Source organism: Mustela lutreola, chromosome 15 (genome assembly GCF_030435805.1).
Source record: "Mustela lutreola isolate mMusLut2 chromosome 15, mMusLut2.pri, whole genome shotgun sequence".
Taxonomy (NCBI): Eukaryota; Metazoa; Chordata; class Mammalia; order Carnivora; family Mustelidae; genus Mustela; species Mustela lutreola.
Genome location: NC_081304.1, coordinates 18774209 through 18801451, shown reverse-complemented (window position 1 = coordinate 18801451; position 27243 = coordinate 18774209). Strand labels below are relative to the sequence as shown.

The 27243-nt window shown below is 54.8% G+C and overlaps 1 protein-coding gene across 2 annotated transcripts; it reads right to left on the bottom strand.

The window, feature by feature from the left end:
* Window positions 1-587: 587 nt before the first annotated feature.
* Window positions 588-25793, bottom strand: MPP2 (MAGUK p55 scaffold protein 2). Of its 2 annotated transcripts, none has more exons than XM_059149292.1 (13): window positions 25675-25793; window positions 23108-23171; window positions 18025-18143; window positions 7918-8070; window positions 7637-7786; window positions 7052-7279; window positions 6174-6305; window positions 5954-6059; window positions 5802-5870; window positions 5414-5575; window positions 4334-4536; window positions 3806-3934; window positions 588-2501 (listed from the first exon to the last, which is right to left on the bottom strand). In XM_059149292.1, exons 2-13 carry the CDS (start codon window positions 23136-23138, stop codon window positions 2325-2327), a joined length of 1659 nt encoding a protein of 552 aa, XP_059005275.1. In that variant the 5' UTR covers window positions 23139-23171; window positions 25675-25793; the 3' UTR covers window positions 588-2324. The 2 variants fall into 2 exon arrangements, with proteins under 2 accessions (XP_059005275.1, XP_059005276.1); XM_059149293.1 differs by lacking the exon at window positions 25675-25793 and adding an exon at window positions 25358-25377.
* Window positions 25794-27243: the final 1450 nt, after the last annotated feature.

Below are 27243 nucleotides of genomic sequence, written 5' to 3'. Positions count from 1 at the left end.
TTTGGCTGAGGGAGGGGAGAGGGGAAGGGCGACAGGGCCACTGAGTGTGGACAGTGTGGGGCAGAGTCCTCATTACCCCAAGGTGCCCCAAATACAAGCGTCCAGGGAAGGAGGATAGGGTCAGAGAGGTAATGTGATGGGCACACACCTGCTCCAACCCAGCCGCGGGCCGGGGAGTGAGTGGGGCTTGTGTAGGGGAGGTAGGACGCAGTTGATGGGATGAAGACAGGTGAGGAGGGGCCCAGCCCTGTCCCCCAGGCATCACTAGAGGTGAAGGTGCCAGAAGCCAGAACAGCATCAGCGCAGGAGATCTGTCCGGCAGGGCCAGGTGGCAGCTCCTCAGCAAGGTGCCCAGCACCCTAGGCGGGGCTCCCCCACCTCCATCCGAGGATGCTCTTTCCATTAGGGGACTTCGAGGGTTAACCAAGGGGAGGGGGCTGCACCTGCAGATCCTCCACTGCTTCTACTCCCAAGCGCCCCAGGTGAGGTGGGAACTGACAAAGGCCACCACTGTCTCCACCCGGAGGAGAGCAGCGCTTCCTCCCCTCCTGGTCCCCTTGGGCAGTGGCTAAGGGTGATGCAAGGAAGAGCTGGAAGCTGATGAAAGGGGAAAGAGGAGTATAAAGGTGACTGCATAGTGGATGCCAAGCTATGCAAATGAGATGGCAGCAGGCTTGACCTTTATATCTCATTTGCATATCCTAGGCAAATGCAAATGAGATCCCTAATATAATAAATATATTTCTAACTTTGTAATAAATATTCTGTTTCTTCTCCCTCCCCTTCCCTAGGAAATGGGCACACAGTGGTTCAGGGGCCAGCTCGGGCTGAACCTGCAGCGAAGACTGATCAGACACTCAGAGAACTAGGAAGGACAGAGGGGCTGGCTGGTGGTGGGGTTGACAGGGTGGTCCCTGCAAGGACAGGCTCACCCCAGACGGGGTCACAGAGAGGGACAAGGGCCAGGTGCCTGGGGAAGTCTAGGACGGCATTCTTAAAAGGGATTCTCCTATCTTACACAATTGCCTTCCCCAAGGACTCGAGCGTGTCGTATGGGATAGGGGGACACTAGGAGAGGGGGAGAAAGACATCCAGGGAGGGCCAAGGCCCTGGAAACTGGGATCAGGGTCTCATAAGAAATGGGGACTGATGGGGAGCCCCCAAAATAGGGCCCCAAAAAGTGACCTCCAAAGCAAAACAACCCTTTGCTTCTCTTCTCCCCAAACCGAGACTCACACACACGCAAACAGCACAAACACAGACCAGGTGCCCCGGCCTGCGGAACCTAAGCTGCGCAGGCAGAAACAGTGTGGATGGCGCCCCCTGGAGTTGTACAACAGGGAGCCGGCTAGAGCACAGACGTCCTCTGCCAAGCCCCTGCTCCATGGCCGGCTGGCGAGCTCCTCTCTGCACCCATCCTCAGTCCCGCAGGCACACCTGATGAGAGTGGGCCCCCTGGACCCCACCGGAGGGACCAGGATGGACTGTGGTCCTGAACAGGGAGCCCAGACGCGCCACCAACCTCCCCCCCACCATTCCCCCAGCCATGGTCAGCAGTCACAGGCTCCCTGTCACACGTCAGCTCACCCCTCCCTGCGCTGAGCCCTGCGGGGAGCAGAGCTGCCCTGCCAGGGGCACATCCGGAGAAGTCCATGGAGAGACTTCGGCAGTGAAAAGCTGTGCAGGACGGAAGGACGGTGTGGGGTCCACTTGCGGGTGTCTGCCTCATCCCCAGGGAGCTGGGACGGCGCTGCTCCCTGGCTGTGGCAGCCGGCTCAAGCTTTGGCTCCCCCAGCCTTCAAGAGGGCCCCAGGCGGGACCACTGCCCTGGACGGCCAGGCCTGCTCCCAGGGACTCGAGCCCCACAGGGAGGAGGGGCGGGAGGAGCCCGGGAATGGAATGGGCGTGGCCAGTCCAAGGGGAAAGGGCGGTTTGAGAGAGGTGGCCAGGGGCAGTGTACCTACTGGCCACAAGGCCCCAGAGCAGCTTTCCTCTTCTCTGCACTGGGCATTATGGAGGTGACTCTGACACACTCCGGGAGACAGCATATAGCCTGGCCCTCAGAGAAGGACATCCGGTGGCCAGGGGGCATCGGGAGTGGGCAGCACCTGGGCACGGTGGTGCCCCATGAACACCCACCTCCTTGGCAGTGCGCGCATCTGTGTGGAACAGCTTAGGGCCCGCTAGGAGCCAATGACACCCAGGGAGAGCCAGACGGCAGGGGATGAGAGCTAAGGACCAGGACTGGGGGTCATGGCTGGGGGAGGGGATGGATTCAGGGTTCTGGGTCACAGCCCAGAGGGGTGCAGTCCCCATGAACAGTCTCAGTACACCCAGCTGACGGGCACCCACTGTGGCTCCGTCCGTAGCTTCTCCATGGCAGCCTGGAGCTCACGAAAGGTCCTCTCCAGGTTGGTGTTGACCAGGCTGAGGTCGAAGTAGTGCCCGTAGCCCCTTTGGATGCGGCTGCTCTCCTCCACGGTCCTCCTCAGGTCAGCCTCCTGCGGCACAAGGGACCCTCCCGGCCATCAGTGTCCCCCACATTCACCCCCATCGTCGGGGGAATTGGCAGCCTTCCCTATCTGTCCCCGTTCCCCAGAGCCCAGTCATATCAAGTATGGGCTCCCCAGGCTGAGGAGGCAGGAGCCCCTCCCCACATGCCCCAGGGCGGCTCTCCGGCAACTCTGGACAGACTAACAGGTGAAAAGAGGGAAGGAAGGAAGGAAATAAACTTCAGTGAGTGCCAAGCAGGGCATACTAACTGCTTTGCAACCCACATAATCTTTACTGTGGCTCTGTAAGGCAGGACTCATTATTTGCCATTTCCAACAGAGAACATTGAGGTACAGGGAGGTCACCTGGCCAGCAGGTGCACAGGGTCCGCCTGACTCCAAAGTCAATGCTCCCTCCACTCTAACCAGGCGCCCTTAACCCCCGCAGCCTGAGATACACCTCCCAGGCATGCTGTTACTGGGGTAACCCCAGGAACCACCATCCCACACCTAGTCAGAGCTGGGCAGCTGGCCAGGCAGGAATGCAGAGGGAACTTTGAATAATAACTTAAATAAGTCAAGGTGGGAGCTCTAGGACTGGCCCAGCTATGTCCCAGTGACCCCAGTTGGCTACGTTTGTCCCGGGGACTTCAGCCTGGAGCCCAGCCCAGGCAGCCTTTTCCAGCGCCTCAGCGGGACTCTGACCTAGGGCCTGAGAGCTGCAGTACCAGATATGGCCAGAAGATGGACCCCTGAGCCCAGAATTCGGCAAACCCAACATCTCCCTGGGAAGAGGAAGGCTGCTCTAAGGGGTTCCTGGTGGGGAGGTAGGTGTCCTGGGGTCCTGTAATACCTGACTGGAAGCCTCCTCCTCCCTAACGCTAACTCATCCCTCCAGCCAGACTTCCAGCCTCCAGCTTCCTCCTTCCCTTCAGCCTTTCCCTCCAGCTATGGACACCTTCACACCACCTGGTCCATTCTGCCCACACATCTCCCACTGGCCCTCTGGACTCCCTTTGGTCAGCACTCTGTCCCCATAGAATGGAAGGAGCTGTGGGGCTGGCAAAAGCTCCTGCAGCCAAGGCTAGCCGAATCCCTGACTGTAAAACTTTGGACACTTCACTTCCTTGCCCAGACCTCTATTTTCACATCTATAAAGTGGGAATCACAAGTCCAAACTCACTGATACTTCGGGTGGGCCCCTCTCCCCTTCCCCGATGCCACCTTCTTCCCCTCATCTTTCCCTCATTCCCAGCCTGTCCTCTCCCCAAGGCAACCACCGGACCCCTCCCAGCATACATAGGAGCCCTCACCGTGAGCTGCTTGGTGGATACCCCACTCTCCAGGGCAGCCCGGTTCATGGCCCGGAGGGTCTCAAAGTCAGGGGCCTCGATGAACACCACGTAAGGGACAAACTCAGCTGTTCTCAGCACTTTCACTGCCTGCAGGAAGAGAAGGGGATGGGGGAGTCTATCCCCACAGACATCCTAGAAGGTTGGTGAAGGATAACTGGGTGGGGGGGGCAGATATCTGGAAATGATGGGGAAATGGTACCTGGCATCCTGGGACCTGAGTCCCGGGGATGAATGGTAGAGGAACCACTGGCAGGTGGCTGGGGTTTGGGACACCAGAGGAGGCTAGAGGAGTGGGGGGCCTGGGAGGCTGAGAAAAAGGTTCTAGGTGTGTTGGGTCCCTAGCAGGAGCTGAGGGGTTATATGCGGGAGCTGCTTGGGAGACCAGGGCCTGGAAATATATGCGGAGTGTGTGGCGGGGTGGGGGTGGGCAGCAGAGTGCACAGAGGGGAAGTGGGCAGGCTGGGAACAAGCAGGCTGAGACCCTACCTGGGGGTTGACATCCAGCACGCACACCTTGCCAGAGGCAACCACACCCCGGATGGAGTCGATGCGTGTGCCATACAGGTTGCCCTCGTATTCTCCATGTTCCAGGTAGCGTCCCGCCCGGATGTCGGCCTCCATCTCCCCACGGGACACAAAGCTATAGCCCTGGCCTTCCCGCTCCGAGTCCTTGGGCCGCCGGGATGTGTCTGGGGGAGGGAGGGCCTGAATGAACACATGCAGGCCGTGTGCCGCCTCAGACACACGTGTACATGTCTTACGGGAGCCACGCAGCCCAGCAGGTGCAGCTCCCCTCCACCTTCAGTGCACTGCTGCCTTCCCATGCCCCATGCCCTCGCCCTCACCATTGATACCCACAGATCCGAGACATCCATATTGGGGCGGGGGCTCCAGAGTTCACTGCTCCAGCCCAGCGCTCACAGATGGGGGAGCTGAGTCCCGGGGGGGCAATGGGCACCCCAAAGCCACCCACCAAGGTCAAGCGGATCTGGGGTCAGCATTCAGGTTCCTGCCTCCAGGAGCCAGGAGCTCTGACCACCCCTGCTGGTTCTGTCACTACATGAGGCCCTGTTTCACACGGGTTCCCAACAGGGTTTTGTTGTTGTTGTTTAAGATTTTATTTATTTATTTAAAAGAGAGAGAGTGAGGGCAAAGGAGTATGAGCCAGGAGCAAAGGGAGAGGGAGAAGCAGGCTCCCCAACTGAGCAGGGAGCCCGATCCGGACCCATCTCAGGAGTCAGGGGATCATGACTCGAACCAAAGGCAGATGCTTAACCGACTGCGCCCCTCGGGTGCCCCCCCCCCCCAACTGGGTTTTTAGCAAGTGAAACATGACAGAAGGAGAGGTAAGCCTTGCTCAGCCTACCCAGGCCACAGGTTCAAAAGAGGGCGTCCCAAACCCTCTCCGGCCTGCAGTTCCCCCATCACCCGCTGGGGGCGCACCCCCCTCCAAAAGTATCACTTGACTTGATGACCTGCACAGGCCCACTCAGTGAATGTGGCCCTGGCCCCTAGGGCACTCCTGCCTCCTGGCCCCCCACCCAGCAGGGCCCAGCTCCCACTCACAAGGCACTGTGGTGCCGTATCGATCCGGATCCCACATGATGAGCTTGTTCTTCAGGCTGCGCCGGCCCACTCCCTGGGCTCCGATCAGCACCAGGGTTTTCCGGCGGAAGGGGGGCATGCGGGCCACTTCCTCGTAAATGAGCAGCTCATGGCGGTCAAACTCTGAACACAGGGAGGGGTAGTCATCAGGTTACACAGCTGGCATAGGAGGGGTCAGGGGCCAAGGGCCAAGGGGCTGGGGCTAGGGGCAGCAAAGAGAGAGTAGCCAGGGCCCACGGACAAGACTGGCAGCATAAGCACAGGGAGGGAGAGCATGCGCACAAGTCCTTGGCGGCTGGGAGGGGGGCAGACCGTGTTGGAGGACAGGGAGGGGGTCTCCAACACCCACCTGCATTCTTGGTAGTCAAATACATCATTCGCTTCTTTTTCTTTCCTGAAAGGCTGCCACACAGCGTCCCTGGCCACAGAGAGATGGGCGAGTGAGGCCAGGTAGGCTTGTGTCGGATCCCAGACTAGGGGTTCCAGGGAGGACCCTCATACCTGAAGTGGGTGTCAGCTCCAGGTCCCGTTTGACAAAGGCTTTCCGCTTCTCCTCCAGCAGCTGGCTGGGGATGAGCCCAGCGCTTCCCCCTTCCACATGGCATGCCTGCAAGGGATATGGGACAAAGACCTGCCCTGAGTGAGAAGACACCTCCCCAGGCCCTCACCTCACCTCCCACCCCCTCCCACGCCACAACAGGAGCCAGACACGGAGCCGCACCTGCCACCAGTTAGCGTCATCCTGGTTTACAATCTGCAGCAAGTCCCCAGCACTGAAGCGCAGGCCCGCCTCCTTGCAGGGGATGAGGCTGTCTCTTCCCGGGTCATAGTCAAAGTGGCATTTCACAAATACCTGGGCCAGGGATCACAGAAGGGTCAAAGGAAGAAGGGAAGGCTGGAGGGCAGTACCCTTCTCAGACCAGCCCCGCCCCACGTCCCCCTCCTGAGGGTGGGGGGGTGTCACACAGTCCCCTGTGTTCCCCCTACCTTCACAAAGATGCAAGAGGCTTGGGCACCGTCCCTCTCCAGGCATGACGCACCCCAGACCCACCCAGCCACCTCCCTGGGACCAGCCTCCCTTTGCATCTAGAACAAAAGGATTCAGAGTGATGGCGTCTCTGCCGGGGGTAGGGGGGTGCATAGATCCATCCACTAAGGAAAAAGCGGGATCACTGAGGAAGGGACACAATCCTGGCACATAAACCAGGATCCCTCGGTCTACCCACACTCTCCCCTTGGCCCAGTGGGCTCTGGCAGATGGCTGGAGAGCCCACCGGAGAAGATGGACAGAGCAGCCAGACCCCCACAATCCACCAACCAGGAGGCAGCCATACAGGACACGTGGCTACCTAACGTTGCGCATGCGTGCACCCCGTTCGCATCTGCAGATGCAGGGCTGCATCCACACGGGCGCTCCTGTGGGCACCCCAGGCCTTAAATGTGCACGTGTCCCTTGCACATGTGTATGAGTGCCCACAACTAGGGCCAATGCACGAGCATGCGGGAGATGGGGCACTCTCACCCCCGGGATGTCACCCTGGCGGCTGCCCCTTAGGCCTGAGTCTGGGCGGGAGTGGGGAGCTTGGTGGAGGGACCCACCTGGCGGGGCAGATGGGGCTCCTGGTAGCTGGGCAGGATCTTGAGGATGACGCTGCCACTGGCACTGCGCAGGAGCTCCTGCAGCGCACGGGGGTCACTGCCCACCGGCTGCCCGTTCACCTCCTTGATGATGTCGCCCACGTGCAGCAGGCCTTGCTGAGCCACCATGCCGCCATGCAGGATGCGTGCGATCACCAGCTCGCCGCCCTCCACGCGGAACGTCACACCCTGGAGGGGATAGAGGGCCGGCATGATGAAGGGGCTCCAAGGGGCTCCAAGCTGGAATCTTCGGATGGGTCTCCTAAGCACCCCTCCATTCCCATTCTCACCCCCTTCTATCCCGGACTCGGCCTCGCAGACTCCTCCTCTTCCAACTCTCTGACCAAATTCTTCACTCAGGGGGGCATTCATGGAGGGAGAGTGGGCACTTTCTGTGCGCAGCTCAGGTGCACAGGGTCTGTGGACTCCAGGAGCTGCATGGGCCCATCTTCCTCTTCGGCCCTCTCCTGACCAGATTTGGTCCCCACCAGTTACTCTCAGTGCCCCCTCCAGACCCCCAGCCCCAGCCCCGCCTTGCAGCCTCACCAGATGCTCTCCAGCTGTCTTGCGGATGCCCACCATGCGCACTGCGTCAGGAGGTACTGGCTGGTTGCTGAAGGTGGGGTCCAGGCCAGGGCTGGGGGGTGGTGTCTCATAGGTCTTGGAGGCCACAGAGTCGTGTGTCTCCAGGAGAGACTGTGGAGGTAGTGGAAAGAGGGCAAACCATGAGACAGTGTCCCATGGTCCCTTCCCATTCCTGTGCTAATGTCCCGCCAGCCCCCTCCCCGCAGCCTGCCCCAGCCCCCACCCCAGCCCAGGGCCCGAACCTGGAAGTGGGGCTCCTGGAGGATGCGGGCCAGCTCCGCGGCTGTGCTGCTCTGCTCTGCCAGCTGGGCCAGGTCCCGGAGGATCTCCTGCACGAGCTCTAGGTTGTTGTCCCGCACTGCCTCCAGCTTGGTCTCCTCCAGCCGCTCATGGGCCTGGTGGGGGATGAGCAGAACAGGTGACACCTGAGGATCACTAAGAAGCCTGAGGTACCACTGTCCCCTACCTGCTCAGATCCTGACTTCCGACCTCAACCTCCGCATCGTTTCTGACACCAGCTTCAGATGCTCGCTCACCCAGACACAAGCACATTCACACACACACAGACATACCTTGCTTTCCCCTTTCTTGCCCCAAACGATGATGAGGACCCAGTTTATAGAAGGAAGAATACAAGCCCAAACGTTCATTCCCATCCTCTTGTCACAGAGGGCCATTAAAATCATCAAGCTGTCCCCACCCCCCGGGACCTTATAAGCCTGTGAGTTCAAGGACAGCTTTTTCCACGTGACGGCACGGTCTTGGACATCCTGTACCCCAGGATGAGGAAGCAGGAGAGGTGGAGCAACTTGTTCAAGGTCACAGGGACCCAAGCTTGGGTCTCCAGACCTTCAGGCCAGTGCTCCCTGGGGGGGGGGGGGGGGGGAGAGAGAAGAAATCAGTACAATTAACCCTTGCAGAACACGAGGGTTAGGCACACCAATCCTGCACCATCAAAAATTGCTATGTATGGGACATCTGGGTGGCTCAGTCGTTAAGCGTCTGCCTTCAGCTCAGGTCATGATCCCAGGATCCTGGGATTGAGGCCCGCATCAGGCTCCCTGCTCAATGGGAAGCCTGCTTTTCCCTCTCCCACTCCCTCTTCTTGTGTTCCCTCTATCACTGTCTCTCTCTCTGTGTCAAATAAAAAAAAAAAATCTTTTTAAAAAATCGCTATGTAACTTTTGACTCCACGAAAACGTAATTACTAATAGCCTACTGTTGGCTGAAGTCTTACGGATAATATAAACAGTTGGTTAACCATATCTTCTATGTTATATGATTATATACTGTATTCTTACAATAAAGTAAGCTAGGGAAAAGAAAGTGTTAAGAAAATCATAAGGAAGAGGAAACATATTTGAGGCACTGTACTTTATTTATTAAGAAAAATCTACATATAAGTTAACTCACAAGTTCAAACCCATGTTGTTCAAGGGTCAACAGCCTACAGTACCAGGAGAAGGCCCTGTACCTATTTGTCCCTCTACCAACCCTGGGGTCCACAACAAGGTATTGCTCTGAAAAAAGGGAAAGGCAGCCCAGCCCAGCCAGGAGAGTCATGTTAGTTGGGTCAGGAAGTAAGGAGTGCCGGGTCAGGGATATACATGAAGACTTTTTTCTCTCTGAGTCGTTTGAAAAAGAAGTCACCTCACCCCAGAGTCATTCAGCATACATCACCTAAGAACAAACAGGAGATCTGCCACATAAACTACAATCCCGTATCACACACAGGAAGTTCAACATTAAAACGCTGATATAATATAATCTAGTAGACAATCTCTATTTAAATGTTCACTGTTGTCCCAAACATTTCCCCTTATAGATTCATTTTTGTGGGGTTTTATTGTTGTTGTTGTTTTGTTTTTGTTGTTTTGTTTTGTTTGTCCCTGATGGGCAATCTCAACAAGCACCAGGTGTTACATTTCATTGTCCCATCATTTTATTCCCCTTTTTTTTTAAGTTTTTTAAAAGATTTTATTTATTTATTTGACAGAGAGAGATCACAAGTAGGCAGAGAGGCAAGCAGAGAGAGAGAGGAGGAAGCAGGCTCCCCGCCAAGCAGAGAGTCTGATGCGGGACTCGATCCCAGAACCCTGAGATCATGACCTGAGCTGAAGGCAGAGGCTTAACCCACTGAGCCACCCAGGCACCCCATTCTATTCCCCTTTAATCTAGACCAGATCCCAATAACTTTTGGTCTTTCAGGACATTTTTAAGTTCAGGCAAGTTGTTTGTAAAATGGATTTTCCCGATTATATCCCCATGATTAGACTCAGGTTAGTCATTTAGGCAAGTGTTCTACATAAGCCATCTTGTCTCTTTCCCACACCTCGAGATCCTGTGACTATTTTGCTCCCCAACAATCTTTCACTGATGAATTTAGCATTCATTTATGACACATGCCTAAGCCAATTCATTTTTTTAAAAGATTTTATTTATTTATTTGACAGAGAGATCACAAGTAGGCAGAGAGGCAGACAGAGAGAGATGAGGAAGCAGGCTTCCTGCTGAGCAGAGAGCCTGATGCGGGACTCGATCCCAGGACCCTGAGATCATGACCTGAGCCGAAGGCAGAGGCTTTAACCCACTGAGCCACCCAGGTGCCCACCAATTCATTTTTTTAAGGGGGCGGGGAGGGGCAGAGGGAGAGAGAGAGGATCCCAAGCAGGCTCCCATGCCCAGGACAGAGCTGGATGCGGGATTGGATCTCACTGAAATCAAGAACTGGACACATACCCAACTGCACCACCAGGCCCCCCAGTCAATTCTTAAATTAGGAGTTGCAAAATGGTGATTTTCTAACTCGTTATTGCTTCTACATTTATTAGTTGGCTTTCTACTATAAGAGAGAGCTTGTCCTTTTCCCTCTTACCCCTCTCCCCATAGCCCCCTCTCTGCATCACTACGGATTCTTTTTACCCTGCGCTCTAAATCATCGCCATCACTATCTTCTTTTTCTCAATTTATCCCCAATTTGTGCAGTAGGAGCCCCCAAACACACCTGCGTCCTTTTGACATTTCCCATCAGTCCTTGAGCACCTTCCTCCTTCTGCCACGGGCTCATCCTATACTTTCCCTACTCCAGGTCTGGGCTCAGCAATTTCTCCAAGGAGCTCAGATTCCTTTTGGCAGGGAATGGTATTTAGAAACCAAGATCTGAGCATCTGGTGCTCATTCCTTCTGGGGTGTCACTTATAGCCATTAGTTGATACTGATTATTCCAAATAAAATCTGAAGATTTTCCCCACCTTCCCTCATTCCATATTTAATACCTTCCATTTAAGTATTCAAATAAATAGTCATGGGCACCTGGATGGCTCCATGGGTTAAAGCCTCTGCTTTCCACCCAGGTCATGATCCCAGGGTCCTGGGATCGAGCCCCACATTGGGTTCTCTGCTCAGCAGGGAGCCTGCTTCCTTCTCTCTCTCTCTCTGCCTGCCTCTCTGCCTACTTGTGATCTGTCAAATAAATAAATAAAATATTTAAAATAAATAAATACTCACATGTGGCTGTTGGCTACTGTATTAAGAAGTACAGCCTTGGGGTGCCTGGGTGGCTCAGTGGGTTAAAGCCTCTGCCTTCAGCTCAGGTCATGATCCCAGGGTCCTGGGATCGAGCCCCGCATCCAGCTCTGAGCTTGGTGGCAAGCCTGCTTTCCCCCACACCCTCACTTGCCTCTCTGCCTACTTCCAATCTCTAGCTGCCAAATAAATAAATAAAATCCTTATAAAAGAAAAAGAAAAAAGAAGTACAGCCTTAGCCTATCTAAGCCTATCTCACTTAGGGTATACAGTCAGAATATTATGAGCAAAAGTAACTAGAATTAATTCCCTTTTCTATATGGTTATGTTAACAATCTAATAGGTGGATGGATTCACTTACCCACACTTAGTTTCAGAGTTAACTTTTTTCATTCTTTTTAATTTATTTGTATTTTTGGAATATGCACATTTACATTGTTCGAATTTTAAATCTATATAAAAGGTAAATGGAAGTAAGTCTCATTCCATCCTCATCTCCTCTGCCTTATTCACACACACACTAGAGGAGATCATTTTATTAGTTCCAATTTATTCTGTTTCTTTTCACAAAAATAAGTACAAATTTCTCTTTTTTACATAAAATATAGAACACAATACCCACTCTTTGATTCCTTGGGATTTGTTTGTTTGTTTAATTGGCTTGGTTTGCTCTTTGGTTTTTTACTTAACAATACGCCCTGGAAATCACTCTACGCTGCTACTTGCAGACCTTTCTTTATTATTATTATTATTATTATTATTATTATATTTTAATTACTGCATTTGACTCACTGCATGACTGGAGGACCATAATTTATTCAACCAATCTCATGGGTTTTTACGTTATTTCTAATATTTCACTATTGCAAATAAGGCTGAAGTGAAGAACCTGGGGCAGCTGTTGTCCGTCTATAGAGAAGTCTTCCATGTAAATTCCTGGGTCAAGCAGAAGACACAGGTTTGATTTTGTTAGATACTGACAACCCCTTTCCATTTGTCACTCTCCCCAGCATCAGATGAGAGATTTTCCTGAAGCCCAGCCTGGACCAAGTACACAGCTAGCTAAGGGTGCAGCCAGTACCTGAATCCTGATCTGCCAGCTCCAGATCCATAGCCAGAATCAGAATGCAAAGGCAGAAACTCCGCACTTCTTAGCCATTTCTTAGAGAGCTTTTCCTTCTGCCCTCCATGCCAACCTCTCTGATCATGGCAGAAAACAGGGAATTCTCATTTTGAGAATTATGAGCCCTGAAGTCTAGGCTAATAATTAAATAGCTCAAATACTGAAAGGAGTCCCAGAGAATGGTATGCCAGAAGGTAAAGTCACTCTTCCATCTGGAACTGATGATGTGATTTGCTTTGGTCAGTGGGACATTAACAAATGTGAGGCAAGCAGAGCCTGGAAAGTGCTTGGGACTTGGGGCTTGTCCTTCCCTGATGCTGAGACTGCCTTGTGGAGTACCCTCCAGTGGCCCCCTCCTGGAGGACAAGAGAGCACGCCATCATAGACCTTGCAGCCTTCCCAGCTGAGACACCAGCCATGTGAAGGAGAATGTCCTAGACCACTCTGCCCCAGCTGAGCAGCCCAGACCAGCAAAACCACCGAAATGATCAAAAAGATCATGAGAAATGAAACTTGGTTGTTTTAAGCCACCAAACAGTGGGATGGTTTGTTACCCAGCAGAAGCTGACTGATACATTGAACTCCTCACCACTGTAGCTTCCACTTCTCCTGTCCCCTGGTCAGAATCTCTATTTCAGTGACCTGCCCCCTCTCCTTCATTCTTCTAGGACCTTGTCTTGCTTTGTCAACTCTCACCCTGGCCTTATCACAGGAATGGAGTCTTCCCAGTGAACTCTGGCCATGGCCAAGACTGCATTGTAACAACTCCTTATGGTTTGGAAAACACTTCTACACCCATGACATTCCCCAATGTCTCTGGAAAAGAGACATCATTATCCCCACTTTTCAGAAGAAATAACTAAAGGTCAGAGAGGTTGTCAGACATACTAAAATCACACAGCCAGCTAGTGACTCTTCTGACTCCAAACCCTGTGTTCTTTCTACCTCATCTCATATAGATTAGATCACAGGCCTCCCAGCTAGCAGATGTCCCCACTGGTAACAGTTCACCTGAATTACTGAACGTCACCTGACTTGGATTCCTCACCTTGGCCTTGCCTGATGTCGGAAACACCTGCTGCTGGATCCAAGTCAGCCTTCCCAGATGTCACCTACTGGCTAGGGCTGCAGCTGTCATCTGCAGCCAACCCCACGGACTTATGATCTGTTAGCCAGATTTGACTTCCCTCCAGAGCCTTTCCTTCTGGATTTGTCTCCTGAGGCCCTTCCCCTCCCTGGTCTTAGATCTACTCAGCCCAGCCCCTCCCACACGGTCTGCACAGCCCCATCAGAGAGAGGCAAGTTCCACTCCATGAGAGTAAGGGAAGGGGATTAATAGCTATTATTAATTCCTGCTTAACTATTCCTGAGTTTATGGGCCACTTCACCATGAGAACCAAGGTTTTACTGCTGGATCTTTTTACAACTGGATCTGAGTACTTTTATCTGTTAGGTTAGAACTGTATCTCTATACATATAATCATTAAAATTGATGAGGAGTACAAAGTAGGTCCCAATGTCCAAAACAAGTCATGTGGTCAAGTCCAGATTGAAGAATGGAGAAACTCTACCTTTTGGTGAGGGAAGTGACCAAGGCCCACTGCAGAGGGTTACACGTACAGGGATGAGAGGGGTTCTTACTGAGCTCAGATGGTCTTTTTGGAGATGCACTTCTTGCTTGTCTCACAGCTCAATGGAGAGAAGTCACAGGGTCCCCCTAGCCCGTCAGCCTCTTACTGGGAGTCTCAGTTTTGAAGAAAGGTCCACACCACCTTCTACTGTGCTTTATGCATCTGAAACCATCCTGGGAATCTCCTCAGAGGAAATTCTCACCAGCTTATCCCCAAGATGAATTCTGGAGAAGAGAGTTTATGTCTACCACCTGATCTGGCTGATTCTAGGTTAGGCTGTACAGGGAGGTCCCAGGCCAACAGATTTGGACCCCCTCCAGAGAACAAACTCTCCGGCAGTTCATTCCCACAGCCTCAGTGCTGTATCTGCTACTCGGTGATCATGCCACAGATACTTATCAAAGCGAAGACAGATGACTGAGTGAGGGACAGTCATCCAGCCGGCAATCCCCTCACTGGAGAGCTTTCCAGTGGACCAGACAAAGACACCGAAGAACACCACTGAGGGCAATCGTGCTTTGGAGGGGCACTTCCAATCCTGAGATTCTGCCTTCCTAAAAGCTCCCTCTTTCACTGGCTGTCTCACTGTAGAGGCAACATCTAACAGGACCCAGAGGTGACATGGTCTAATAAATTCTACTCTGAAATCAGCTTTGGCAGGTTACAGGTGGAGAGGGTCAAAATGTGTATATTCAGCAATGCCACTGCCATGTGTCAACCCTAGAGAGACTCTCACACATGCGCAGAAGCAGAGGAATGCAAGGACGCTCCCCACAGCGCCGCTCTGAATAGCGGGGAAATCAACAAGGCACGTTCTTGTACCTGTCTCTCAGTAGAACCAATAAATAAATACTCTATTTCATATACTGGAACACGACACAACAGCTAAAATGAATCTATATGGGGCACTGGGGTGGCTCAGTCGGTTAAGCATCTGCCTTCAGCTCAGGTCATGATCCCACAGTCCTGGGATTGAGCCTCACATCGGGCTCCCTGCCCGGTGAGGAGTCTGCTTCTCCCTCTCCCTCTGCCTGCCACTCTCCCTGCTTGTTCTCTCTCTCTGTCAAAATAATCTTTTAAAAATAAAATAAAATTAATCTACCTGTATTTCCATCTATACTTATGTCAGGAATCATGTTACTTACATAAACTAGAACTCTCCCAAACCTAAGTGGCTCGCGCTATCATTCCATTAGGGAACATTTAAAATCCCATATCCTAGGGACGGATTGTGTACATCTGAACACAGCGGTAGGCAAGACAGGCAAACATTCAGGGGTGGGACATCATCTGCCTCAAGCCAGGGGTCACCTGAGGGGACAGAAAGCAGTGGAAGTGGGACTGAGGAGGGGTACCAGCGGCATCACACTTCCTTTTTTTTTTTTTTTTTAAGATTTTATTGATTTATTTGACAGACAGAGATCACAAGTAGGCAGACAGGCAGGCAGAGAGAGGGGAGGGGGAGAAGCAGGCTCCCTGCTGAGCAGAGAGCCCAATGCGGGGCTCGATCCCAGGACCCTGGGATCATGACCTGAGCCGAAGGCAGAGACTTAACCCACTGAGCCACCCAGGTGCCCCAGCATCACACTTCTTCTTTCTTATAAAGACATAGCAAGAATGCAAGAAAGTGGGGTCAGCGTTCCCATCCTGGAGATGATACTCAGAGAGCTGTTCGGGTTTTTTCCTACACTCTCTGCATTCATTCATTGAGCAAATATTCCATGAGCACCTACTCTGTGCAAGGCACTGTTCTCGGCCCCTGGGGACACAGGCAGACATGCCCCACCCTGCTGGAGCTCACACTCTCTTTGTTTGAAATGCTGGATCCCTTATTTTTATTTGTAATCCATGAGTACAATCCTTGACCACTGAATGGAAGGCGCTCTGCCTTTCTCCAATCCCCTCCCCCACCACACCCCAGTCTGCTCAGTTTTCTCCTCCCCAGAACATTCCACTTTCACCTTCTGCCATTAGCAACCTCCCTGGGTCTTCAGCCATTGCACGGGTAGTGGGACCAGGCTATGTCCCGGGGACACAGCGTCCCCTGCGCAGCTCTCTCCCTCCAGTAAGGCCTGGCCCCCCTCCACACCCCATGCCAGAGCCGGTCACAGCCATCCTGTGACAGAGTCCCCCTCTCCACCCTGTGGAAAAGCTACCACCTGGCTACCTTCTCCGCTGTCTCATCACTGTCATCACCAACTTCCTGGCCACCCCACCGCCGTTCCCTGAGACCCTGAGCCCGCCTCCATCTTGTCCCACCCCGATGCCTGCCGTACCCTAGATTCCAACGCCAGCTACATGCAAACCTTCCATTTCTGGGCCTCTTGTATGTTGCTGACCTCCCTGCCTGCCGCAGCTACACCCTAAATTGTCACGTCATCCCCCAAAGCCTTCCTCCTTGGAAATCTCCGACCTCCCTCTCTCTGAACTCTGCCTTCTCTTCCAGCTACCCACTCTCTCCCCAAACACTTGGTGACCTCAGAGAGCCCCCGCCCTTCACTCCATTTTCTTCCTGCCTCTCTCCTGCCAGTCCCCCTCCCCATCCCTCCCAGGGATACTCTGAGCCACCTCCTCTCCCCTGTCCCCTTCATGCTGTCCCCTACGTCTCAGCCTTCACAGCCGACACCCAGCACATACCTGGACCAAAGTCACACCCTTTACTCCCAGCATCCCAGGACTGAATCACCCCCACCCTAGAAAGTCAGGCACCTGCCACAGTCAGTCTGGGGCTCTGTCAATCCTGCTCCCCGGCTTTGGTGGGGTCCCTCTCCCCTCCCTTCAGTGATTAGTTGAGTCTTCATTTCCAAATGCCCCAGTTCAACCCTGATCCCTGATTTCCAGCATACAATGCCCCCCCCCCTTTTCTGGAAAATCTGAGCAAGTAGACAGGATTCCCTGCAACTCCATTGCCTCTACCCCAGGAAAGGGGGCACCCTTCTATCCACCCCCACCCCTCCCAACCCTGCCTCTGAACCTTAGCCTCATACCTCCCCTGCGCAGAATCCTGAGTGCCCTGTTACCCCCACCCCTCACCTTCCACGCCCAAACACCCTGCCAATTCACTTCCTAAATACTTCTTTCGTCCTCTCCTCCCTTAAGCCCAAAGGTTTACCACAAGTCTAGCTCAGGGTCATCCCCAACTCTGGCCTTTCCTGCTCCAGCCATGACCCTACAACCACCCTCCATGGAGCTGCCAGAGGATGCTCCGAAAACATCCATATCCTATCATCAACCCCCCACTTGAAACCCACGAAGCCACCTCCTCTCCCCTGTCCCCTTCATACTGTCCCCTACGTCTCAGCCCCATGAAGGGGTCCGTGTCATTTACAGAACATAACAGGACAAGGCCCAAGCTCCCAGCACAGCTCCCAGTGCCCTCCACAACCTGAGAGCATGTCTGCAGCTTACACTCCCTGTCTCAGACCTGAAGCTTCAGCCTCACACCTGCCCTTATGTCCCTTCACAGACCTCTGGCTTTTTCTCACCTCTGTTTCTGCTCAAGCTCTTCCACTGGCCCCAAATGCCCTCCCCCTCCTCTTCAGTCTTTCAGATTCAGCTCAAGGGGCCCTTCTTCCAGGAAGACTTCCCTGGCTACTCCAGACCAGGTTAGACATCCGCCCTTCACATTCCCAAAATGCCTAGCGCATCTGCCTCCAGCAGAGCCACTATCAAAATGCTTAAAAACTTCTCTCCTAGTGAGTTTCTCCCCCACCTGATGCACATGGCAAGTGACCTTAAAAAGACATCTGCACAAAATGCCCAAAGGCAGAAGGGACAGGCAGGATGAACTCTTGAAGACTCCAAGGTATAGGCACCAATCACATCCTCCCCCCTCCAAGCTGGCAGTCATCCCATCCACCTGGGCATGTCCACACTCTCACTGGCCAGGTATGGGACTGCCCACCATCTGCTGTCCTGCAGACTCATTACCTGGGCAGGGATATTGTCACAGAGTCCCTCCACGGGGGGTCTTCTGGGCCACATGCCTCTTTCCCAAGCACCCTATGGCCAACACCCCATAAACTCCCTAGGCACAGTGCCCTCGTGCCCACCTCCCTGGAGTACTATACCTTGGCCAGGGATCTCACTATGGGACTTTCCATAATGCCTCGAAGGAAGATCAGGTCCAGTTCTGCAGCCCCCGTGGCATTGGGGAGTGATCCCAGGTTGTCCAGGACTTGCTGCATGGCTGGGGAGAAGTGGCAGGTGATGAGACACAGGAACTAGTGGGGCACCAGAGCAATCACCCCTCCTCCCCCATGTCCAGCAGAAGACGGCCTCTCTCCGGCAGCCCCTCCCCCCTGCCTAGCTCGGGCACTCCCGGTCCCTGAATGTCCAGGGCTGGGGTCTAGGGTAGGCAGGGAGTCAGTTTCCTTGAGCTGGTCTCTAAGCCCTAGGTAATGCTAGCCTAGGCAGGTGGGAGGGTTTGGGAATCAGGAAATGGACTCTGACGTGGGAAGAGGGGAGAAAGGGAAGCCCTTGTCAGGTTCCAGGTTCTGCCCTGAATCAGAGAGCCACAGACTCCTCACATGATCTCTGGATGGGCTGAAGTCCCAGGACTCAGCCACCTGCACCTAGGGGGCTCAGGGATAGGAGAGACAGTACTTGGAGCGTGTCCCTGAATGCAGGCCCAGAGTCAAGCAGGCAGTCATACAGGAGGTCAGAGCCTGTACAGTGCGCTGTACAACAGCAGCACTAATTCCGCAAGATTTTTCAAAAGTCATGGTCCCTCACTGGCCTCAGTCTTTCCCTCCTGTAAAATGGGTGAGTGGAACTGGACAGTGTCTACAGGCCCTTCAGCTCAGTCAGAGAGTGATCTATTAATGTTGAGAAGTTAATATAGATCATAGGAAGCCAAAGCTACGGCCCAGAACATCGACAGGAGCTGGGGAGACAGGCACCTGGGGGAGCTGTGGGTGCCAAAGGGCAGAGATTAGACCAAGTCAGCCCAGGGATCAGCAACCCCTCAGCCTGCCATGGGACATAACCAAGGACATGAGAATACCTGACACAGCTATGGCAGTGGCTGCTGAGATCTGAGGTGGGCCTTGTCTGTATGCACCCACGGAGGTGGGAGCTCCTAGTTTTGGCAGGTTCTGGGGGGAGGAAGGGAGAAGCAGAGTGTGCCCAGCTGGGGGCAGAGATGGGCAGGGAGTATCATTACTCTGCCACCCATCCACCCACGCCTGCATCTACATAACAGAGCTCAATCCGTGGAGGGGGGCGGACACAGTCCCTGGCTCCTCTCACTACTCTTGTCAGAACCCCCTCCTCCAGGAAGGAACAGGGATGGGGAGGAGGGGGCACTGAAACTGGAGAAGCAGACATGGCTCAGGGAACCCCCCCTCAACCCCTCCTCCTCCCCACCTTCTCCAGAAACAACATCCAAGCCCGCCCTCTAGATCCCTCCTGCCCAGGCCTGGGCTTGGTATTGATCAGACACCTGCAAGGCCTTTAGAGGCCTCAGAAAGAAGCCAGGGCAGGGACCCTTCCCACTCTGCCAGGGTATCCTGGGATCCACCCTCCCCAGCCATCCTCACCTACAGACTCACAAGCCTGTCAGCCTTGGAGGAGGACAGAGCACGGGGGAGTGAGGGCCCTCTGCCCAGGCCAGCTCCCTTAGGTTCCCGAGGGCCCGCTCCCAGGGCGCCCTCTCCAGATGCCCAAACCCTGAGGAAGGAGGGTAGATGAAGGGGCCAGCTCTCCCCGCGCAGCCTCCCTGCCCCACCTTTCCCTACCTTCCCTCTGGAGATCGGCTTCCTCAGAAGAGCCCAGGGATACACCCTCCAAGGAGGCCCCACTGCCTGGGCTGCCCGCCATGGCTGCCCCCCACACCCGGCTCCGGGGGCTCCACGAGTAGCCTCTACACAGCTGTCGCTGCTCTGCCAGCGCGAGGGGGAACGCGCTCGAGGAGGCGGGACTCGGGGGAAGCGCCAGCTGCGGGATCAGCCAATAGCAAGGCTGAGTCTCCCTGACCGCCTTGCTGATTGGCCAAAGCCCCAACGGGAGCAGCCGGGTGGGGAGGGGGCGGTGCCAGAGCCGAGAGTGGGGCGGTGGCAAAGAGTCCGGGTCCTCCCAGAGCCTGATCGCACCTCGCACCCGGTGTTCGCACCCGCGGGGGTCCGGAGGGGGCGGCTGAGGGGAGGTTTGCGGGGCAAGGGGCTAAGGCTGCCGCCCCTTAAGAACGGAGGCGGTGCTCAGAGACCCCCTTCTTACAGCCCAGCTGTGGGAAACCCAAGGCGGGGTGCGGATTTGGCACCGGCTTGTTCCCGCCCCCCTCTTCTGGAAGTCTCTCCTCTAAAACCCGCATGCCACTTCCTCCTCTTGCCCTCAGACCTCTACGTTCCTTCTCCAGGCCTAGTTTCCTTTACAATGACCTCCTCAGAATCAAAGGAAGCCCCCGAGAATGACTCTCAGCCCTCCGCAAGGAGCAGGGGCACCACTGTGGCATGGGACAAATACCGCAAGCCCCAAATGCCTGCCCCACCTGCTAGCCATGGGGAGGGAGGCGTGGGGGGGGCGGGAGGAAAAGGAGGGGAAGGGAGCGGCCTCCCAGTCTGACCCCATAACGCAGCAGTGGCCCCTCCCCTCCCCCATCTCACATTGGCTCCTCCCCTTAGGTTAGGGATTGTGACTGGTGGGCAAGTCAGGCATCTTGGAAGGGAAAAGGTGAGGATGCATTCTCGCAGCATGGAACCCGGTGGGCAGGAGCATAGAACTTGGTCGTTACCCCAGCCCAGTGCCTCCATTCCTCTGACACCCTGTACCCATGAGGACACCACCAGCTGAGGCTGCCACCAGACAGCCATTCCCAGAGGAGTGGCACCAGGTCGAAATGCACCCCTGGTTGCCATGGCAGCAGGAGGGATTACACACCAGGACATTAACCCAGGGATGCAGGAGAGATTTAAAGGGACAGCTTCACCTCAAAACGGCCCGCTTTGATTCAAAGAAAAGAGGGAGTCAAGTAAAGAGGGCAGAGTGGGCAGGGCTCCAGGCCTGAAAACTCCAGGGGCAAGTTCTCTGAACACTCAGCCAATGCCATGGCCCACATATCCCCCAGCCTGTCCCCCACCCTCAGGAAAGGGCCCCTCCACTTTACTAGAAGGAGAGGTGGGTCTCTCTGCGAGAGTACACTCACACCATCTCCCCTCCGCAATGACAATGGCTGTGTTGAGTCATAGGAAAGGGAACTGTTGGCTTCACTCTGCAGGTCGCAAGGCTCCAATCTCCCTGGGAAGGGAGCGGGGAGAGGGAAGGTGACCCTGACCTCAGAGGTGGGTGACTCTGACCACAGCTGCCTCTCTTATCAGGCCTATAGGAAGTGTAATGGCCACCAAATTAGAAGAAGTAGACCCATTATCAGATTTTTGAGGCCGGGAGCCAATTCAGCCTAGGGTGGGCGCAGGGAGGGCTGCCTGCAGGAAGAGCCAAGAGGCTCATAGCTTGGGTCACACATCATCTCTTTACAGAAGAAACTCAGGATCCAAGAGGTTAAGCAGCTTGTTCCTATCCTCTTTCCTTTGGATACAGGAAGGCAGAAGTAGCTGATGACATAACACCCAGGGGATCAGGGGCCCCAGGGGTCCTCAGAGGAAGCAGTCGAGTTCCCTCTTCCCTTGTCCCTTGCCCCTGGCCTCCACTCCCTGCCTGGTCCCCACTGCACCCCCATCAAGCCCCCATCAAGTGGCCTGCAGCCAGGGAAGCCAAATTCTCCTCCCTCTACAGCCCTGCCAGGCACTATTAATGGGTTTACTGGCCAGCCCCAGATTGAGAGGCCTTTAATCACAGGCTCAGAGTTGGACTTAATTAACCCCTAAGCAGCTTACAGTGAGGCCCAGGCAGACCGGAGCAGGGGAAGAACCCAGGGGGCTCAGCATGCTGGACACAAGGTAGGAAGCACTGAGCCCTCCAAGGCCTCTAAGGCCACCAGGGCTGGGGGACATTAGTACAGTTCCTCCACTACATGGAGAAAAGGTCTTTCTGGGGGGAGGGGAGGCAAGGGTGTCACAGTTTAGGATCTGGCCCACCCACAGCAGCCTTCACTTTCCTAGTTCACTTTCTCGAAGGGGAGGGACAGGTGAGTTACTCTAACCAAACTGGGAGGCCCGGAATATCTTGCAGAGGCAGCAGCAAGGCCTGGAGCAAAGGACGGGACTGCAGGGGCAGGAAGCACCCAGGCAGTGAAACATCAGACAAATCAGAGCAAAACCAGAGCAGGCTGTGGTGTGAGGGCCCATAGCCTCCAGCATAGGGAACTTCACCTGGTAGGGCCCTGACTGCACATGGGGTCCATGAACCCCCAGAACAGAATACAGATTTTGTGCACAGAGAAGCATCTGTCTATGAGAAAGGCCCACAGCTGTCATCAGATTCTCAAAAAGGGATCCAGGACCAAGAAAAGTTAAGAACACTTTTCTTATCCGATCCCATCATCTTACAGATGGGAAAACTTAAGTCCTAAAAAAAAAAAAAAGACCCAAGGTCACAGGCTCACCAAGATCATAACCCAGGAGCACCCCTTAACAACTGTGCGTACCCCTATCAGGAATATACTTCCCGAGTCACAGCTTTAGAGTGTCACATCGACTTCTTTATAGGAGAAGAGACACAGCCTCCAAAAGGCTAAGAAATTTGCCCCTGAGGCTTCCTAGCTCATCTGGGCGACCAGCTCCCTTGCCCCACAATCTCCCAGAGAAGCAAGTCCAGGCTTCCTCAGCTGGCATTCTCCACGTGCAACTCCGAGCGTCCCAGGACACAGCCCCAAGCCCTTCCCTGGCACAGGCTGCTTACTAATCTGGTGGCATCAGGCTGTCCTCCAACCCCCAGCCATCCTCCAAGGGCCCCTTCCTAAAGGCCACCTCACCAAGGAGTCTGGCCCCAGGCCATTGCCCTGGGCAATACTGGGGATCATCTCTGGCCCCCCACAGAGGTGAGTTGAGCTATGTCTCCGGCCCCACCCTTGAGCAGGTGCAGCAGAGCCTTGGAAGCTGTCCAAAGGAAAGGCTGAGTAGCAGGATGGAGCAGTGGTGGGGGACAGTTCATTGTTACTGGTGACTGTGGGAGTGCCTCACCACTGCTCTCCACCCTCAAGGCCCTGCCTGGCACTCCCCGAACCACGGATACAAACGGACATCCTCAACCCCTTCTTACCAGACTCAGAGTTGGTGGCGGCAACTGGCATGGTGAGGTCTTGGAGGGCTCTGAAATGTCTCTCCTAGAAGAGGGGAGAGAAAAGAATGAGAAAGCACAATGGCAAAGCAATGAGGGAAGGAATTAGGAAGAGCCTCCCCTCGGGATGAGAGCATTCATTCCCTAGAGGCTGCAGGATCCCACAGACCTGGAAGGCAAGAAGGGCAGATATCACATGCCCCTTTCTCCAAGAAGGAGGGGAGGAGGTTCAGAGAGGATAATTGCTTTGCCCAAGGTCATGAAGCTAATAAAGAGAGCCACATGGAACACCCAGGTTTTATGACTTTAAAAAAAAATTATGTTTCTGTCTGCCATTTGTCCTTTATTTCTTTGGGGGGTGGTCTGAGTCCGGAATCTGAGTCAAAAGCCGGAAAGATGGGCATTCCCAGACTGTAAGCTCCATGAAGTCAAGAACTACACCTGTTTTATTTTGCTTCTGGATCCCAAACCTAGCCAGTGTAGGTGCTCTACAAACATGTGTGTGTGTGTCTGGCTGGCAGAAATGAAGTCATACTTTCCCCAGGCCTCTCTGACTTCCACTTTCTCCATTTGCCCCTTCTTAGTCCAGAGCTGGGACAAGAAAATCAAGGGGCTCCCTATTCTCCAGGGGAGGGTACAGGAGGGATACCCACTACCCTTCTTCCCTTTGCCTTCCTGGGCACTTGCTACTCGAGAAAACCCTAATTCCCAGTTGCTATGACAACTAGAGGCAGTGGCTCACAGCAGGGGTGGGGGAGAAGGGGGAAGCAGCTGGCAGTGCCCACTTTAGGACCGAATGCCTGCTGGGCCCTGGGGGGCAGGGAGTCACAACTTCCTCTCCCCCTAGGTTCTGGGACTTCATCACCCCCAAAAAAAGGATTCTACCCAGAGGGATCATCACCAGGTTTTAAGAAAACCCTCTCTCTAGTCCCATCCCTTCCACCCCCAGACCAGAGCTGGTCGGTCATCTGAGCTCAAGTGGCAGAAATCACAAAGGTTGGGGGATGACTCCCCTTCTTCCTGGGTCTTCCCCTAAAGACATGAAGAAAGGTGTTTTCAGGGAAAAGAAGGGCACCCTCTGTCAGGCTAGCACCAAGGCTGGAAGAAATGCCCAGGATCTGCTGTGCCAGCCAGTGCCCCTGTGCCCACCCCTGCTGTGCCTTCCCTCCTCCCCCATCCAAAGTCCTGACCACCTGGAACCTGGAGCCTTCTCCTGGCTGATGCTGTTCTCCCTGACTGTTACTGGCAGAGCAGACCCCAGACATCCGCCTTCCTTAGAGACTGGAAGGTGAGAAGAGGCAGGGAAGATCCTGTCCCCTGGAGTCTTGCCCAGCCTGCCTGGGTTTTTCTCTGGGTAATCAGTTCCCACAGCCTCGGCTAGCTCTTCCCCACCCCCACCCCGGCCTCTGGGAGGGCGGGGCCTGGCTTGTGCCCACAGGAGAACAGCGGTGCCAGGCAAGCCAGTCTGGCTACGGGCCAAGGCCCGGGGCCCAGGCTTCGGGGAATGCGCACCTCGGCTTCCAAAAGCCTGGGCCTCGGTGTCCTCTCACCCCTACCCCCAGACTATTCACACTATCCAGGGTCAGCAGGTGATGCGGACCCGGAGCGAAAGGGGGAGGTTCCCTCCAACGTCTCTCCCATCCACCCCTCCATTAATACCCATACAAAGAGATGTTGGAAGAGAAAGGTCTGACAAAGGCGCTTTGAAGACCGACAGGTCGTGGGGAGGGGTAGACAGACGGAGGGATGGGGGCGTCCAGAGACGTGCGGACCTGCACGACAATCGGATAGCCCCCGCCCCTAGAGCCGGGCCCTAAATGGCTGGGCGCTAGGACCTGGCGGAAGGGGGGCGTGTTGCGAGCCATCAAAGAAGGCTCTTAGCGAGCGCGCCCGCGGGAAACCAGGGGATGAGGTCACTGAAAGATGTCCCCCCGCCCCCGTGCTCACTCTCCCCACCCCCCCTGTCTTAGTTGACCTAACTTTCTGACCTCGGCTCTTCTCTCCTGGCACCGATCCCCTCTCAGGTCTCCAGACCCTAACCCTGGCCCCCGACCCCGACCCGCCCCCCCCACTGCCTGGAAGGGGAAGAAGCAGTGCCCCCCTTCCCAGGACCCCCTCCCAGGGAAGGTTGAGGTGTTGGCCTCCCAAGGAGTCCGGGGGCGGCCACCGGGACCCACGCAACCTCTGTCTCGCGCCCCCAACCCCCGGAAGCGCTAACAGCGCTGTTCTTACGTAATGCCCGGCTCCAAAGTCCCCCGAATCCGCACAGCCCCCGAAGAGGCCTCGCGGATATCGGAGCTTCGCCACCAGCTCTGTGCCCGATGTCACTTTGGAGCCCTAACCGCTCCGACCAGCATCAAGAAGCAGCGGGGTTTGATTTCTCTCTAGACGCCCCCGAGAAAGGAGGGTGGCGGGCGGTGGGGAGGGAGGGGAACGGCCTGAAGGAAGGGGCCCGGGGAGACCCGACCCAGAGAATAGGGTTGTGCCTGGACGAAGAGAAAGCAAGGGCCCTGGGGTGGGCGCTGGCCCGGGAGTCGGGGGGCGCCTACCTGCGCCCCGGCAGCCCCTAGCTCGTTGCGGCTCCAGCGCAGCCCGGCGCTCCGCGTTTATTGCCTGTCAATCGCTACCCCGGCTCTTAAAGCGGCAAGGCCTCCTCTGCGCGAGGGGGCGGAGACCGAGAGGCGAGAGGAAGGGAGGGGGGCTCTGGATACCGAGGGAAAAGCCGGAGAAAGTAGTCTTTCCGTGCAGCTAGAGGGTAGGCGGGGAGGTGGTGGTTTGGGAGAAACCGCACAGCCCAAGACCCCTTGCTCGCTTTCCACTGGGGGAAGCCCGAGCTAGGACCCGTTCCAACGAGCGTCCCTTGGCGCCCAGCGATCCCTTAAAAGGGCGATGGTGAACGATTACTCCGCTCCCTTCTCTCAGTTTAGAGCCACCTTTCAATTCCAGATCTGCCTCACCTTTCCAGGTTATCCCGTTTCCCAATTGGGAAAAGGAACCGGAGGAGTTGAGAGAGATCCCCTAGGGGCATTCCCATAGGGTCTCAGGCTCAGGGGGCAGTTTGGAAGGATTCCAATGGGGAAGAGTGGGATCCCAGGCTCTCTGGAAGAAGACAGGGGAAACGTCTTTGAGAGAGAGTAGGAGATCTTATTTTAGGTTCGGATCAGAGAACAGGTCCATACCCCCGTTTAGGGAAAGAAGTAATTCTCTATCATTCTTCAGAGTCCCATCTCAAGAAGTGAAGTAAAGTGTTAAACCCAGTTAGCTGTCTGCCTTCACCAGGCTCCGCTCCACCCCAGACCTGCTTGTAAAAGATAGTGTATGGCCTTGGAATGCTTGTAGGTTCAGCCTGGAGACCATCCTTCGCTCAGACAGCCTAGCATAGGCGCGCCAGCCCCAGCACTTCTCTGACCTCAGTGTCCCCCAACCCCCTCTGTCTTCCAGAATATGCAGAGATCATCCCTCTTTCTTGCTAGCTGAGCTCCTAAGACCAGAAGTGGACCTCAGCTCCTAAGACCAGAAGACTGGCTGGCTCAGTCGGTGAAGTCGGCTTTTGATCTCGGGGTTGTGAGTTTGAGTCCCACTTCAGGTGTAGAGATTACTTAAAAACAAATTTGTTGTTGTTGTTGTCGTTGTTACCTGGGCTCCAACTCCATCATGAGGGCTTGAACACACGACCCTGAGACCAAGAGTAGCATGCTCTACAGCCAGGCACCCCCAAAATAAAATCTTTTTTAAAAAAGAAATAAAAGAAAGGAAAGAAGGAAGGGAGGGAGGAAGGGAGGAAGTGGACTGCGACCTGGAAACTTGCTTGGAAATCTCAGAAATGGGTTTGACTTAGGAATCCATCCTGGAAGTGGAGGACTGGTCCCCGGGACCCCAAGAGACTCAGTTCACCCCTGAGCTCTAGAGGGCATAAACTTGGGTATACAGATATAGGGAAAAGCCATGAAAAAAAAAAAAAAAAAAGCCATAAAACCTTTCTGCTGAAAGGCCTGGCGCTTCCTCGCTCTTCCCGCCTTACTGAAGGAGAAGCGACCCCAGATGGTGGAAATTGGAATTGCAGGTTCTGTTTCCAACCCGAGGTTTGCGGGAGCGCACTGTTTCCAACCCTCTCCCCA